Here is a 14,710-nt window from a genome sequence, read left to right on the forward strand (position 1 = left end):
TTTTCGATTTCTTTTGGTTGTCTCTTAATTAAATAAAAAACACAACTACATATTTCACAATTTTATTGAAAAATGTAAATCACAACAAAAGTATCCATGTAATTAAAAAAAGTGTTTTAAACTTACATTTTTGGGCAAAGGATTTAATGTTTTCAATATGTATAAATAGAAAATTGTTATGACTATTATATTTTATTGCTGCATTGAAATATAAACCTGCTATCTCCATTTTCATAAAAATTAGATATCATATAACTCATAACGAAACAGATAATTTATAAAATAAATTTAAAATAGTAAAGTTAGAAAAATATCCTTTTTGAAGTCCAATTAAAAAGTACTGTCTCCTTTTTTCACAGATTGTATATGAATAATTTATGATGTTAAAAAAATTAATAGTATTGAGGGGGATAAATGACTCATGCAGACTGTACTTTTTGGTTTCAATTTGGCTTTGGATTTTAGAACTGATTATAGATATCTTTGACAGAAATATATTTCATGCTCTCATGTAAAGATCAGCTATTTTAAGAATTATAGCAGGTCTACATTACAAACTGTATTTTACAATCTAAACTAATTTCTTAGCCTCAAAGAAACTCTTCAGATGCCTCATCTGCCAGTATCCAATAGCTACGAGAACACCAGTTTGAAGTAAACTCCACCATAAAACTCGTGAGTTTGTGCTTTCTGACGTCTGTCTGAATCTTTCTTCACGGTGCTGAAAGAGATAAATAAAACGAGTCACTCTAAAGTCTCCACTAGTTCTTTACTTTGATCATAGTAGTAGGTAACACTAAATATAAATAAACAACTAAAAAATCATCCCTAAAGACTGAGGAGTTAAGAGTGAATAATTATATTCTAAAATCTAACATCTTGCTGCATTCCTATGGGCTCTATATTAAAACTATTTTCATCCTTATAATGAAGTTATTTGCAATAAATGATAGAAATATATTAAATTCTGTTCTTTTCTTTATGATGATGATGGCTAGATGGCAACTTTACCCATGTGGATTTAGGTATTATAAAAATCTTATGGGAACTCTAATTTTCCAGGATAAAAATTATTCTATGTCTATTTCTGGTATACAAGCTACCTCTGTACCAAATGTTGTTAAAATCAATTAAAAAGATGGACCATAAATGGATTAATAATATTAGTATGGATTTACCAGCAAACTACTATACTATTAGTTAGCACTTTTAGCAGAAGTGCTATATTTTTCAAGGTTATTAGTGGTTGACTAGGTATCATTTTATTTGCACAAAATATTTTTATCAATATTTCTGATAGGACCTGCTATAAGGTGGTGAATGCATCAAATTACAAAATAGGTTGGGCTAATCTATACTTCTAGGAAGTAATTCCTTGTTTGTAGGAAGTAATTTCTGGAACTGCTGAACCGATTTTGAAAATCCTTTCTACAGTAGAAAGCTACATTATTCTTGAGTGACAGATTATATTTTATTTTCAAAAAAATTAGAGATCTCTAAGGAAATTGTAATAAGCTACTGGTTTGAAGCTGGGGTGGGTTTCTATTCTTCAATAAAGTAAAATAAATATTTACCCTCTGATAGCTCTGTTCCTTGGTGATCTGGTGCACTTGATCCAACAGCTGTCTGATCCTGAGCTGTAGCTCACTGAGTTTATCCTTCTGTGCCACATTGGCATAGTCTACCGCATGCTCACCAACTTGGATATCTAAGTGCACCTAAAACAGTAGTCACATCACACTAACATTATAAAAGAGAAAGTTTGTATGTGTGTGTGTGTGTGTGTGTGCATGTTTGTTACTCCTTCACGCAAAAACTACTGGACGGATTGGGCTGAAATTTAGAATGGAGAGACCCTGGATTAGCACATAGGCTACTTTTTATCCCGGAAAATCAAAGAGTTCCCACAGGAATTTTAAAAAACCTACATCCATGCGAACAAAGTCGCGGGTATCAGCTAGTAGTATATAAAGCTTTATTGCAACAAAACAGTACATTAAAAAAAAGGAAATGAACAGTGCTAGGGTTCAAAGGCGGCCTTATGACTAAAGTGATCTTTTAAACCTGACAACCTGAGTATATGAGAAAAAGAACTCAAAAAGTCATTTACAGCCATATAAGAGATTTACTTTTAAATTTCACACATTTCTGTATTTAATCAGATTTTATTGCAATCTATGACCCAGCAATGAACAAAATTGTAATTATGTACTAGCAAAATTTTGTAATTCATTTTAAGAGCAACTGCAGAGTTTTCAACTGATGCTTTTCTTTAGGAATTCTATTTGAAAAATTTAGTGTCTGTGTTATTATTTACCCTTAAAGCTCTATTATTCTTTAACTGCATTGTAAAACAAATCACTATACTGGTTTTTATTTAAACTTTAATGTTAATCTATTACTTTCTTGTGGCCAAGTGTTAAATTATTCGACAGTAAAGAACCAATATGTGATATTGTTTGTACAGCTGTGACCTTGCTTTAAATTACTCTTCAGACTAAATACAGTGATCTCAAAACTAAAAGTTTAATCTGAAGTTGTGACATGGTAATTTATACTTATTAGTTTAAATCTATTATTTATGATATCTTATATTGCTTTGCGCACACTGTACAAAAAATTAAATAAAACATGAAGAGGTTCTTCATATTGACATCAAAACACTTGTAAATACAAACCCGACAAAATTAGCTTTTATTGGATTAAAAAGAAAGTTCATAACCAAAAAATTACTTATTCACGTAATGTAACTTACTCTTAACTGTGATCCACTAAACCAAGCGGTGCTATTTGAGTACATGCACAGTACATGTTCACCAGGCGTCGTTGAAGTAAAAGAGATCATTCCCTCAGAGGAATATACTCGCGAAAGCACCACTCGATCATTGGGGTCGCGAACTTCCACATGCATTCCAATACCAGGTGACGAAGGCATGAAACCGCCTGAGCGAGGGTCGAACAGCTCTACTTTGTAGTTTACTAGAAAGATTTAACGTTATTAAATAGATTTTATTCAATTACTAGGTGTACAGTTAGACTATTGTGCTAAAAATCATGAAAAACTGTCTCACCGATCACAGTCGTGTCATCCGGGATTTCTTCTATAAAACATTTCCTTTCACCTTCCGCTATGTGAAAATATAAAGCTGATGCATAATCTAAAACTAATATTAAGGTTACGAGCGAGGAAAAGTTAATTAACTTCATTTTCTACAAAGCTAAACAGTCGGCAAAATCGAAAGCAATTTATTTTTGACAAGACAAATGCAAAAATCGACATGACACACGTCATAGTCGGTGCACGTCATCTATCCAAAATCACGATCTCCAAAAACGAAACGCAAAAGAAAATTAAAATTACTTTGCCTTTATTGAAATGTTAGAGTTATAATAATTTATTACCTTTAAAATAAAGTAATGATATTCAATGTAATATATAGATAATTTCATTTTTATATTAATCTTTAATTTCATCTCTATTTCTAAACATAAACACCAAAAACTGACAGTTTTGATGACGTTATGTGATGACGATTGACGTTTATTTTCGACAAAAATATTCAACAAATTTCAAACCTTTTTCTACAAAATGTGAACCAGTTTTTACTTTTTAGTTAACATATTTGTCGATATAAAACTCATTCGAAAATATTACAATAAATATATTCTCTATTTAAATAAGTTATTTTCTTAGGTTAGGTTATGGTCTAAAGTTTACCAACAAGTAACCATGGATCCTTTTATTATTGCAGCTGTTATAAGCGCTATTGTGATTATTCTCTTGTCGGTCACATTTTTAAGAGGGTCACAAGTAAAACAACTACGTAAGTGTCCTGCTGTAAACAATAAGATTCGCATTTCAATGTAATGTTTAATTTACTTAAGAATATAAAGTGACCAGCTTAATAATTTGCATATTACTCCGTATTTAAGCTCCTACTGAATTAAATACCTACTGAATTGATTGAGAAATTGAAGTTTTTCCATTTATGTTTAATTTATGTTGCTCCTAAACACTTCACAGCTGGTGCAAGACCTAGGGCAGCAGTACAAAGAGATGGAGGCCCTGGTAGAGTGCAGGCTGTCAGGAATCAAAGAGCAAGGATGAGAGCTAATGGTGAGTCAGTTTAAAATTCACTTAACATTAATTACCATAAAAAACCCTTAGTCAGAATCAATGTTTATCTTCTAAAATAAAATCAAGAGAAAAATAGCAATAAATAATTAATCATAATACTGTTAGTGTACACAGTGTTTCATTATTCTTAGTGTAAGTATAGTTTGTCCGCACATTTATTCATATTTTCAACTCAAAAAGTTAAAGAGACCTAACAACAAAATCATTGTATTTATACAATTATTTATGTATTTCTATATTATTTTACATTAGTAAAGTGCAAGCCAAGAGTTAAAAACAAAGCTATTTATACAAATTAAAATATTTGAATAAAGCTGTGGATTCAAAGTTCTAAATTGAATTCGTATCCTTACAGCTGCAAGACATCAAGCAGCTCTCATTGAAGAGGAGCCGGGCGCAGCTGAAGATGTGGAGGAGGATGGCATTCCAGAGGCAGAGAAGGTGGAGTTTGATGACAAGATGGGAGCTAAGGTACATTAAAATGAAGTTTGTCTTGGACTGTAGGAGTTAAATGCTTATAAAATACTAGCTGATGCCCGCGACTTCGCCCGCGTGGATTAAAGTTTTTCGAAATCCCGTGGGAACTCTTTGATTTTCCTGGATAAAAAGTAGCCTATGTGCTAAACCAAGATATTATCTATCTTCATTCCAAATTTCAGCCAAATCCGCCTAGTAGTTTTTGCGTGAAGGAGTAACAAACATACACACACATACAAACTTTAGCCTTTATAATATTAGTGTGATAGTGTGATACCTATTAATACTTGGCAATAACTTTGGAGTTTGATAAAAACAGGTATACAACTTACAAGATAGAGAACAACAAGATAATCTAAAACTCCAGCTAGGCAAAGATCATAAAATTTTATTTTAAAAGGTGAAGACAAAGTACGCTTGAGTGTGAGACACATCTGTGTAGCGGCACAGACATACAACATACACTGGGGTTTTTATGCACCTCTTGACACTTTCTAGCCTTCTTCAAAAAATGGTGGTCTGTTACAAGGGTTAGATAAAAATTAGGAAACCTTCATGTAAATTGAAGAAAGTGTGCAATTCACCTTAAGGTATTATTAAATCTTAACAAATGAATGACACTTTATGTGGGAACCAATGGCAAGAGTGAAAGTAAATCTTCTTGGCAGTAAAGATATTATTGCCAAGAAGATTTACTTTCACTCTTGAGACTTGATATTCTCTCATACATATTTTATCTTTTTTGTTAAAGAAAGAATGATCTTCTATTTTACACTTTTTAGGTATTGTGTACATAAATCACTCCAAAATAGATTATCTCCTTTAAAAATAAACGGTGTTACATATCTCTTTATTTTAGAAACGTGCAAAGATGGAAGCTAAGTTGGAAAAGAAGAAAGCGCGCGAAGCTGAAGAGCAGATGCGGGAAATAAAGAAAAAACGAGATGAAGAAATGGAGGAGGAAAAGAAGAAAGCAGAAGAAAAACGAGAGGTAAGCATAGACTTCTGAATATTATGAGAGTATAGGATACTAACAGAAGTCATTTGAGTCAAATTTTTTTGCATGGAAAATTCAAGCAGGCCCTCTCTTGATTCTCTGTGAGACATGAGTCTCACAGAGAATCAAGAACTCACAAACATTTAAACATTTGTTTAAATGTTTGTGAGTTTGAGGCATTAATTCTGATGGTTGATTACAGAAAAGCGGTATTAATTTTTGCTACAAACTCAATTCTATTGATTGGTGAAATTTATAGTATTTTTGCTGCAAAAATGAGCCAATAGCGAGAGTGTATCGTCCTATCAGATGTGATTACGGTCTTCACAGTGTAGCTGTGAAATTAGGAGCGGTAGATCCCCTAGAGTTCTGAAGCCCTGACAGATGGAGGAACAGATAAGAGCAAATATTGTACTCAGGGACCTCTCTTCACTCTGTCAAAAATTCAAGTGTCTTTTATCACTGTAGGAGGAAGAACGCAAAGCTGAGGAAGCGGCGCGAAAAGCGGAGGAGGAACGCAGGAGACGCGAACAAGAGGAGTATGAAGCCATGAAAGCGGCCTTCAGCGTGGAAGGGGAGGGCTTTGATGAGGAGCAAGACCAGGACCAGGATAACCTGCTCAAACGCTTCATTGACTATATTCAGGTGAGTTATCTCTCGCTCTATCTCTTTCTGTAAATGAGGAGTATAAAGCCATGAGAGGCATCTTCAGCTTTGATAAGAAGCAGGCCCGGACAACTTGCTTAAACACTTTATTGACTATATTCAGGTGAGCTCTCTCTCTCTCTCCCGCTCCCTCTCCCTCTCTCTCCAGCCAGGAGTATGAAGCCATGAAAGTTGCCTTTAGGGTGGGGAAGAGAGCTTTGCTGAAGAGCAGGAATAGAATAACCTGCTAAAACGCTTTATTGACTATATTCAGGTGAGCTCTCTCTCTCTCCCTCTATCTGTCTCTCTGTGCACAAGCAGGAGTATTAAACCAAAAAAGCTGCCTTCAAGTTTGATGAGGACCAGACCCAGGACCAAGATAACCTGCTCAAATACTTCATTTACCATATTCAGGTGAGCTCTCTTTCTTTTTCTGTAAACAAGAGAAGTATGAAGCCATGAAAGAAGCCTTCAGCGTGAAGTGGAAGGATTTGATGAGGAGCAAAAGCAAGACTAAAATAACCTGCTCAAATGCTTTATTGACTATAATATTCAGATGAGCTTCTGACCTACCGAAAGCCCTCTGGCTTTTGACGAACATTTTTGACGTGCGAAGGAATGCACTCTACACTTTACTCATAATGGAATGGGTAATTCATAATGGAATCTTATTAATTAAACCCTACATAGTCGTAGACTGTCAGATATATGTGTCTGATGTTTACAGAATGACAGACAGAATGCCTAGCTTACAGCGTTTTTTATTTGATAGTGTTTTAATTTTGCAAGAATCAATTCTCAACAACTACTGTATACTTACAAATAACAATTATTTTCCAAAACTGTCTAAAAAATAAGTACCAATTGAGAATGATTGAAGTTGATTAAAAATTGTCCTATGATAAATAAAGATCTCCAGTTTGCTTAAAATATTGTTTAGAAATTTCTTTAGTGCTAAAGTAATTAATAAACAGTTCAATGTTGTAAAATACTGATTGTTTATTAGATTGTTTTTTTATTAACCCTCGACCCAAAAAGAGGGGTGTTATAAGTTTGACGTGTGTATCTGTGTGTCTGTGTATCTGTCTGTGGCATCGTAGCGCCTAAACGAATGAACCGATTTTAATTTACTTTTTTTTGTTTGAAAGGTGGCTTGATCGAGAGTGTTCTTAGCTATAATCCAAAAAAATTGGTTCAGCCGTTTAAAAGTTATCAGCTATTTTCTAGTTTTCTTGTAGAAAAGAAGGTTAGATAACCCTTAGGTTCATAATATTCAAGTGTCAATTGACAAATGTCAAGCTGTCAAGATGGACGTTGCCTAGATATACATAATTATTTATTTGAAAATGATTTGTCGGGGGTGTTGAAAATTTTTAATTTACACTTGTTACAGGCACAAAAAGTAGTTCTACTAGAAGACTTAGCAGGACATTTCAAAATCAAAACCCAAGCCGCTATCGAGAGGATAACGGATCTACAAGCCTCTGGAGAACTAACGGGAGTCATAGACGATAGGGGAAAATTCATTTATATATCGCAGAAAGAACTTGAGGATGTTGCCAAGTTTATAAAGCAGAGGGGGCGAGTGTCTATTGCGGAGTTGGCAGAGAGTAGTAATGATTTGATTAATCTTAATCCTGTATCTGTGCTGTAAATGATTTCTGACACAAAAATGATAAGTACAGTATATTTTTTTTAAGAGTATGTCGGCAATCTTTGTTTTGAAAGTAGATGTCATTTCCGTAATCAGCCGGTCGATTGTGGAAACATACATCAGTAATTATTACAATCTTAGATTGATAAAGTTGATTTCAAACTATGTAATATAATATAATATATCAATATCGCTCACCCTACTTTTAAATGTCACTGTTCACACTTAGATGTAATATAATATTACATCACAAGTGTGAACAGTGACATTTAAAAGTAGGGTGAGCGATATTTATATATTATGTATATCATATTTCCGTAGTTTGAAGGCAACTTTAGACAGATATTCACATTATTTTTCTACTTTTATTATTTTATTTACCATAGCTGGAAATATCATAGATTGACTTGCTATAATAGAAAATCAATATAAGTTGTTCATCTTTCATTTGAATTAAATATTGACTGTTTATATAATATTGCTTGTTTTTTCTTGTACTTATTATAATATTATTCAATGATATAACGGAAATATCCATGTACAAACTAAGCTTATAAACTTTATTTCAAAGGATTGTGGTATTTTTAATTTTTCTAACAATTAGTAATACCTACCATAAAGAACAATAATTTGTTAGTCTTGATATATGCAAACTTGTTAAAATAAAAAAGAAATATTCTGTTGAAAATAGAAAATTTTATTAAACAATGTAAGAAATTATTCATTTAATTCATAGCCAAAAATATCCCTACCCTTTTCCAAAAGTAGAAGAGAAGACTCCTTAATTCTATCCAATACTTCCAGAAGTTTATTCTTAGTGAAAACTTTATAAAGGCCACGATTTTCGCCAGCGATCAAATTGCTGATTTTTACTGCTTCCTTGTGGTTATCAATATCATCAGTGCTTTGCAGAATCTTTAATATTAAAATAGTAACCTCGGGAATGCAAAGACGTCTCAAAGTATCCAACTGCTTAGCCCTTTCCTCTTTTTCTTCTTCAGTGAAATTATTGGAAGATGTACTGTCTGTTTCATCTTGCAGCCAGCCACCAGGGAATAATAGAGTATTGTAAAGCAAATTCTTGGTATGACGAGATTGATGTAGTATGGTATTCTTCCATCTAGCCTTTTGTTGTTCAACTTGGGCACTTCTCTGTTCGTGGTAAACTTTGTCCGAAAATGATGCATCAGGAGCCAAAGGCTCAATATCCTTTGGCTGGCCACTTATAAAGTGTCTGTACCAAGTCGCAAAGGCTTCTATGCCTTCTAAGTACGACTTCAAACATAAATGCTCTCTCAACTCTGAAGAGTTTGAAGGTACCTTCTTTATATAGTCTGCAAACATTTTGTGTAAACTATTAACGCATAGCAGAGCAGCATCAGTGTTCCCAATGAAAATAAATGTGCGAATCATGGCATTGCTCAACCAAAGAGCTTCTACAAGTTGGTTCTCGATAAACGCCAACCATTCTAAGGATAGAATTACTTTATTAACTAAAGCTTTATCCTTTTCAACTGCAGTTGTTTGGGTAAACGTCACATCTATGTTTCCATAGCCTTGTTGTATGTCTGTGATTGCTTTTTTTATTGCTACTCTTGCAGAAGCAGCAACATTGACACCTGCTTTCATCCCGGCACTGACTACATCCTCTCTGTGTTCACTTTTTTGTATGCGACTCATAAATTCTGCATATAAAGCAATTTGTCTTTGAACAGGTACAGTAGAAGTGTAAAAGGCAATAAGTTCTGGGTTTTCACAGGCACCCTCAGTTAAACCATCGATGAGTAGAGTAACATATTTCTCTAAAACACTATCTCCAACATCATGCTGTGGATCTTTGCCCATCTGTCTCAGTACTAGCACTAAGTGAGCAAGGAATCTTATGAATTTCTCTTCAGTGCTCTCAAGCCATTGCAAGGAGTCTTCCATTATTGCACGAATATGTCCGAGCATTAGATGACGTTGGCAGATCTGGTAATTGGACTCCCTTTTTCCTTCCATTAATGATTTAACAGCATTGAAAACTTGCTGCAAAGAAAGCTCTTCAACTTGAAGTTCACTCTGCAACAATTCTAAAACATCTGGTGGTGTTGTGTTTGCCTCAGCCGTTGCATGATGCTCTCTCAAGAACTTGTCCACCCTTGCCTCAATCTGAACTTTTAAATGTGCCCACAACAAGTCCTCCCAATTTCCTTGGCATGCTGGCAGAGTGCTCTGCAAATGGCCACATAAAATTCCAACTGTGGCTCTGTAGTTAATGTTTTCTGAGACATCATTGGCTATATTCAAGGAGCACCACTTCCATAGATCTCTTGAAGAGTTTCCAGAAACTTCTAAAGTTCCATTCTCATCCTGTTCATAATGTAGCAACTTCCAGCCTTGAAGGACAGCGCCCCGCCATGCTTGCCCACCACTAATACATAGAGAAATTGCCTCATTGAACTTACCACATCGAACTTCAGTAAATATTCTCTTACATAAATCATCATCATCTTTTTTGTCATCTGTGTGGATAGTTTTATTTTGACGTTTTGGTGCATCTGGATCCATGCATGTGATCATAGCCTTATTCTTCTCCTTATTGAACAAGCTGGACCCTATAAGCAACTGGTGGAGTGTGTTACCCCAATGAATATCATTACTGATGACAGGAGCAGAGGTTTTAGTAGTTTCTTCCTGATAAGCGGCTGTGGCCTCAAGCCAGTCAACTAGTAGCTGGAGGAGACGTAATTCGGAATCGCTTTGAAATAAAGCGTCAACTAAAATTTGTTGTGACAGTGTAGGTTCACAAATAATACTGTCCAATGATTCAGGATGTTCATTTATGGAGTCATTATACAGACAATATAGAAGTTTCCATGTATTAGCTTCCTCTGCTAACCAATAATTCTGAGCATTATATCGATGCCAAGGCTCAACCACCTCGAGGGAATCACAGCAAACTTGGGCTAACCTCGCTAAAGTATCCAAAGTTTCACTTGGACGAGCAGACTGTATTATTTCAAAAAACGCTTCATTCAAACTGTCTCTTGTATTACCTGAGTTTATTATTACTGAAGATTCGTCCAACACTTGCCTCAAACTTGTATCGTTTAGAGTTTTGAAAATAGTTGATTCATTGAATATGGGTGAAATATTTAGTGTATCATCTCTCACCAATAACTGTCTGACTCGTTTGTTTTTAGGAGTTAGCTGGGTAGAATGCATCTTAAAGCTACTGTCGTAATTCATTTTAATTAAAATTTAGTCTTTTTACCATGAAAAATGTTTGAAATTAAATCGCGCTCTTACGATGTGTTACACATACCGGCAATTTTTTTTTAAATTGGCAGCCACAGACCAATAACATTGTTGGTAGCAAATGGCAGTTGGCAATGACAGTCAAAGAGTAGGTACCTATCAGTAGTACCTATTTAATATTTTTTTTTAAAAGGGCTTCTTCTGTGGTGGCGTTTGCTGGCGCAAGTGTTGTGCTTTTCTGGAGTGTTTTTTTATTAGAAGTGGCCGGTTTTTGTGTTCTGCTGGTGTTTATTGGTGGAATTGACCGGGAAGCGCTCTAAAGGGGCGCCGAGTGTGTGTCGGCGGGCGCCGGCACAGACGAAGTCCATACTAATTATACATATAGTTTCCCTGACTTGTGAATAACTGCAAACTTGACATTGGCTAATCAGTGTAAAGCCAGACGAGAGAAAAAAAAAATTTTTTTCAACCAGTCAGTCCCAGCATGGTTCCAACACCAAAAAACATCAGTGAAACACAAAAACCGGCCACTTTTAACAAAAAAAAAACACTCCAAAAAGGCACAACACGCGCGCCAGCAAACGCTAATACAGACGAAGTCCCTATATGTAATATTGTCACATTCAGACAAATAGTTTTTGGTCTGTGCACACGACCCTCGTGACCTCGTGACCCTACAGTAGATCTTGTCAATCTTCATTTATTTTTCACCTTGATGCCTGTAGGTATATTATATCATTGTTATGTGGAATGTGGATGCCTGCCTGAGCACCCTGAGCACACGACCACCTCACCACCACTACACGATGAGACCGACCCGACCCCTAGTGATCTATTGACCCTTCCGACCCAATAATCATGATTCATGAAGAAAAGAAGGATGAGACGAGCTTGTAATTCTATAGATGAGACACACTGACAGGCGATACGATTACCCCTGATACAAAACAAAAATAAACCTCAAATTAAAATAGTAGCATTTTAACAACCTCCGCTTCTATACCAAAGTTACCCGTTACCACTTGACTATTATAAACCATGGTACAGTTTTGCCATCCTTTCCCACTCTTTTTCGCTCTTTCATTTCAAATAGGGAACAAGGGAATTTTTACTAATATTTTTATTATTTCTAAATTCTCCAAAAATTCCCGCTTAATATTGCGTAGGTACTTTACATTCATTTATTTAAATTGCATTTAGTAACATACTTAATATATAATCTTAATTTTATCAGAGTTTTTAACTTCAGGCATTTGTTCACTTGATCTTGATTTTTGGAACACATGACAATTTGCGATTTTGGTGTTTACCGATTGGTTGATCTTACTTTTCCAAGTTTTCAACTTCAACTCGAAAGCAAGGCAAGTACCTTCCCATGGGAGTATAGAGATAGTTAGCTACTTATTATTTTAATAATTAAAATTAGGTACTTAAGTTATTATATTATATACTTACGCACACTAATATAATTATTTTGCTCGGTAGTTTTTTAAATACCTATCTAATTTATATGATGATTTTAACAATTTTTTATTTCAATTTGTGTAATAAAACAATATCTAGGTAAGTACCTTATAGTGGGATTAGTCTACCCTGAATTTAAGGTCCCTACGTAAGTAGGTACCTAGGTACTTAATAAGATAAAATTAAGATGATGAATTATTATAGGTATCTACATAGATCATCTATAACAGAGGAATTTTAATTCAGCTTTACTATTCTAGAATACGTAGTTAAATTATGTACTGATGTACCTAATTATATCTAGGTAGGTACCTACATGATGTGTATAAGTTATAGCAATTATTGTTAGTGTAATAGCTAACCTTTTTTGAATATAATAATAATAATCATTACTTACCATAATATTCTTAATAATATATTTTTACTTTCAATTTTTAAAATTTTTAGATTCTGTATTCGTTGTGACTTGATATATAAAAAAAATATCAGTCAAGTGCGAGTCGGGCCTCGCTCTTTTAGGGTTCCGTACATGATTACCTATTATTAACATCATATTTTGAGTGTATGAAATATTTCTTTTCGGAACTAGAACTTTCAAATAAACTGTGAAAGAAAAGCCCAAAAAATGTTCCTTTGTTTTAGTCACAACTTACAAACTGTTTTATAAATTGTTGTTTCTAGCATTTTTTGTTTAAATAAAGTAGGTACATAATATACCGAAATTTCATATGCCTAACTAGTTTAGTTTTTGAGACAGCCCTCGTCACAAAAATGGTCTTAAACTGACAACTTTTATGGTCCCCCATTTCCTTATTTTTTAAGATAAAAATATATATACATTAATACATATTTGAACTCTACTCAATTAGCTCCAAACAACGATACCCCTCATGCTAGGATAAGAAAAAATATTTTTTTCCCACTCCTTTTTCATGTATGGGATATACCCCTGAAAAATAATTTACTTAATTGAATCTATAATTCAATATTTGGGTTTGGGTCAACAGCTTACACCTAATAACAAAATTTCAGGTTTGTAACTCATTTCGTCTACAAGCTAGAGACCTGTGACATGCGCCGAGAGACAGACGGACGGACAGAAAGGTGAGCAGCAGAGTGACATTAATAGGGCTTCGTTTTTACCCTTACATTTTTTTTGGGTTCCATACATTAAAAAGGAAAAACGTAATCCTTATAGGATCACTTTGTTGTCCCGTTACTAAACCGTAAAAACATCACAAAAAAAATATTAAAATGTTTTTCAATTTTCAAAGTAGATTACTATACCAAGTGAGGTATCATAATATGAAAGTGCTTTACCTGTACATTCTAAAACGGATTTTTATTTATTTTTATGCATAATATGTTTTTATTTACCATCCAAAATGTGGGAAAAATACCCAAAGACGGAACCCTCGGTGCGCGAGTCTGATTCGTAATTGTCTTTTTTTTTTTACATTTTCTTAATGAAAGTAGATAATAAACCAAAAGCCTTTCAATCCTCCGAAATCTACTCTAGGTAGGTACCCAGGTAATAAAAGATAAGTAAAGTGAATTAAGTGGGTACACCTTCAAAGTAAAACTGAAAAAGCGCGAGCGAAGCAAGTGCAATTTTTTTGTATAATATTGAGCCCTCTCAAAAAAATTGGCACCTTTTCAAGTAAAAGATGATAAAGAGTAGGTTAATGATTCTGATATTATACATTCCTATAGGTAAGAAAGTATACTTCCTGCTATTATGTATAACTTTTTAAAATAATATTTAAAATAATGTTAAAGCAGTCTAAAGAAGTGCCTGGAGCAACACAAGATATCTTTAAAACAAGAGTGTATAGGCATATTCTAGGTAAAGGCGTCCCATCTTAGGCCACATCATCACTTTCCATCCTGTGATTGTGATCAAGCCCTTGCCTACAATGAGTAAAAAAAAAATATAAGTGCCTAAAGTTATTTAAAAGTTACTGTAGGTACTTAGTTTTTTTGGTAGGTATACAATTGTAATTGTACATTTAAAACATTCTACTTTGCTAAGAGCTACCTTGTTCAGCAACTTTCTATCTTAATTTTCCTAACATATATTATCAATCTATTCAAA

The 14,710-nt window shown here is 34.1% G+C and overlaps 3 protein-coding genes across 3 annotated transcripts; 1 reads left to right on the top strand and 2 right to left on the bottom strand.

Annotated features, from left to right (window-relative positions):
• Window positions 1-50: 50 nt before the first annotated feature.
• Window positions 51-3,264, bottom strand: LOC123870180 (transmembrane emp24 domain-containing protein eca). The gene is made up of 4 exons (XM_045913381.1): window positions 3,072-3,264; window positions 2,756-2,979; window positions 1,575-1,718; window positions 51-721 (listed from the first exon to the last, which is right to left on the bottom strand). The coding sequence occupies exons 1-4, from the start codon at window positions 3,205-3,207 to the stop codon at window positions 572-574; spliced, it is 654 nt and encodes a 217-aa protein (XP_045769337.1). The 5' UTR covers window positions 3,208-3,264; the 3' UTR covers window positions 51-571.
• Window positions 3,265-3,522: 258 nt separating this feature from the next.
• LOC123870179 (DDRGK domain-containing protein 1) lies at window positions 3,523-8,387 on the top strand. Its single transcript, XM_045913380.1, has 7 exons — window positions 3,523-3,824; window positions 4,025-4,117; window positions 4,494-4,609; window positions 5,475-5,606; window positions 6,081-6,257; window positions 7,651-8,061; window positions 8,250-8,387. Exons 1-6 carry the CDS (start codon window positions 3,731-3,733, stop codon window positions 7,909-7,911), a joined length of 873 nt encoding a protein of 290 aa, XP_045769336.1. The 5' UTR covers window positions 3,523-3,730; the 3' UTR covers window positions 7,912-8,061; window positions 8,250-8,387.
• Window positions 8,388-8,587: 200 nt separating this feature from the next.
• Window positions 8,588-11,248, bottom strand: LOC123870168 (nuclear pore complex protein Nup107). Its single transcript, XM_045913360.1, has one exon. It carries the CDS (start codon window positions 11,140-11,142, stop codon window positions 8,629-8,631), a length of 2,514 nt encoding a protein of 837 aa, XP_045769316.1. The 5' UTR covers window positions 11,143-11,248; the 3' UTR covers window positions 8,588-8,628.
• Window positions 11,249-14,710: the final 3,462 nt, after the last annotated feature.

Source organism: Maniola jurtina, chromosome 12, assembly GCF_905333055.1.
Source record: "Maniola jurtina chromosome 12, ilManJurt1.1, whole genome shotgun sequence".
NCBI classification, from domain to species: domain Eukaryota; kingdom Metazoa; phylum Arthropoda; class Insecta; order Lepidoptera; family Nymphalidae; genus Maniola; species Maniola jurtina.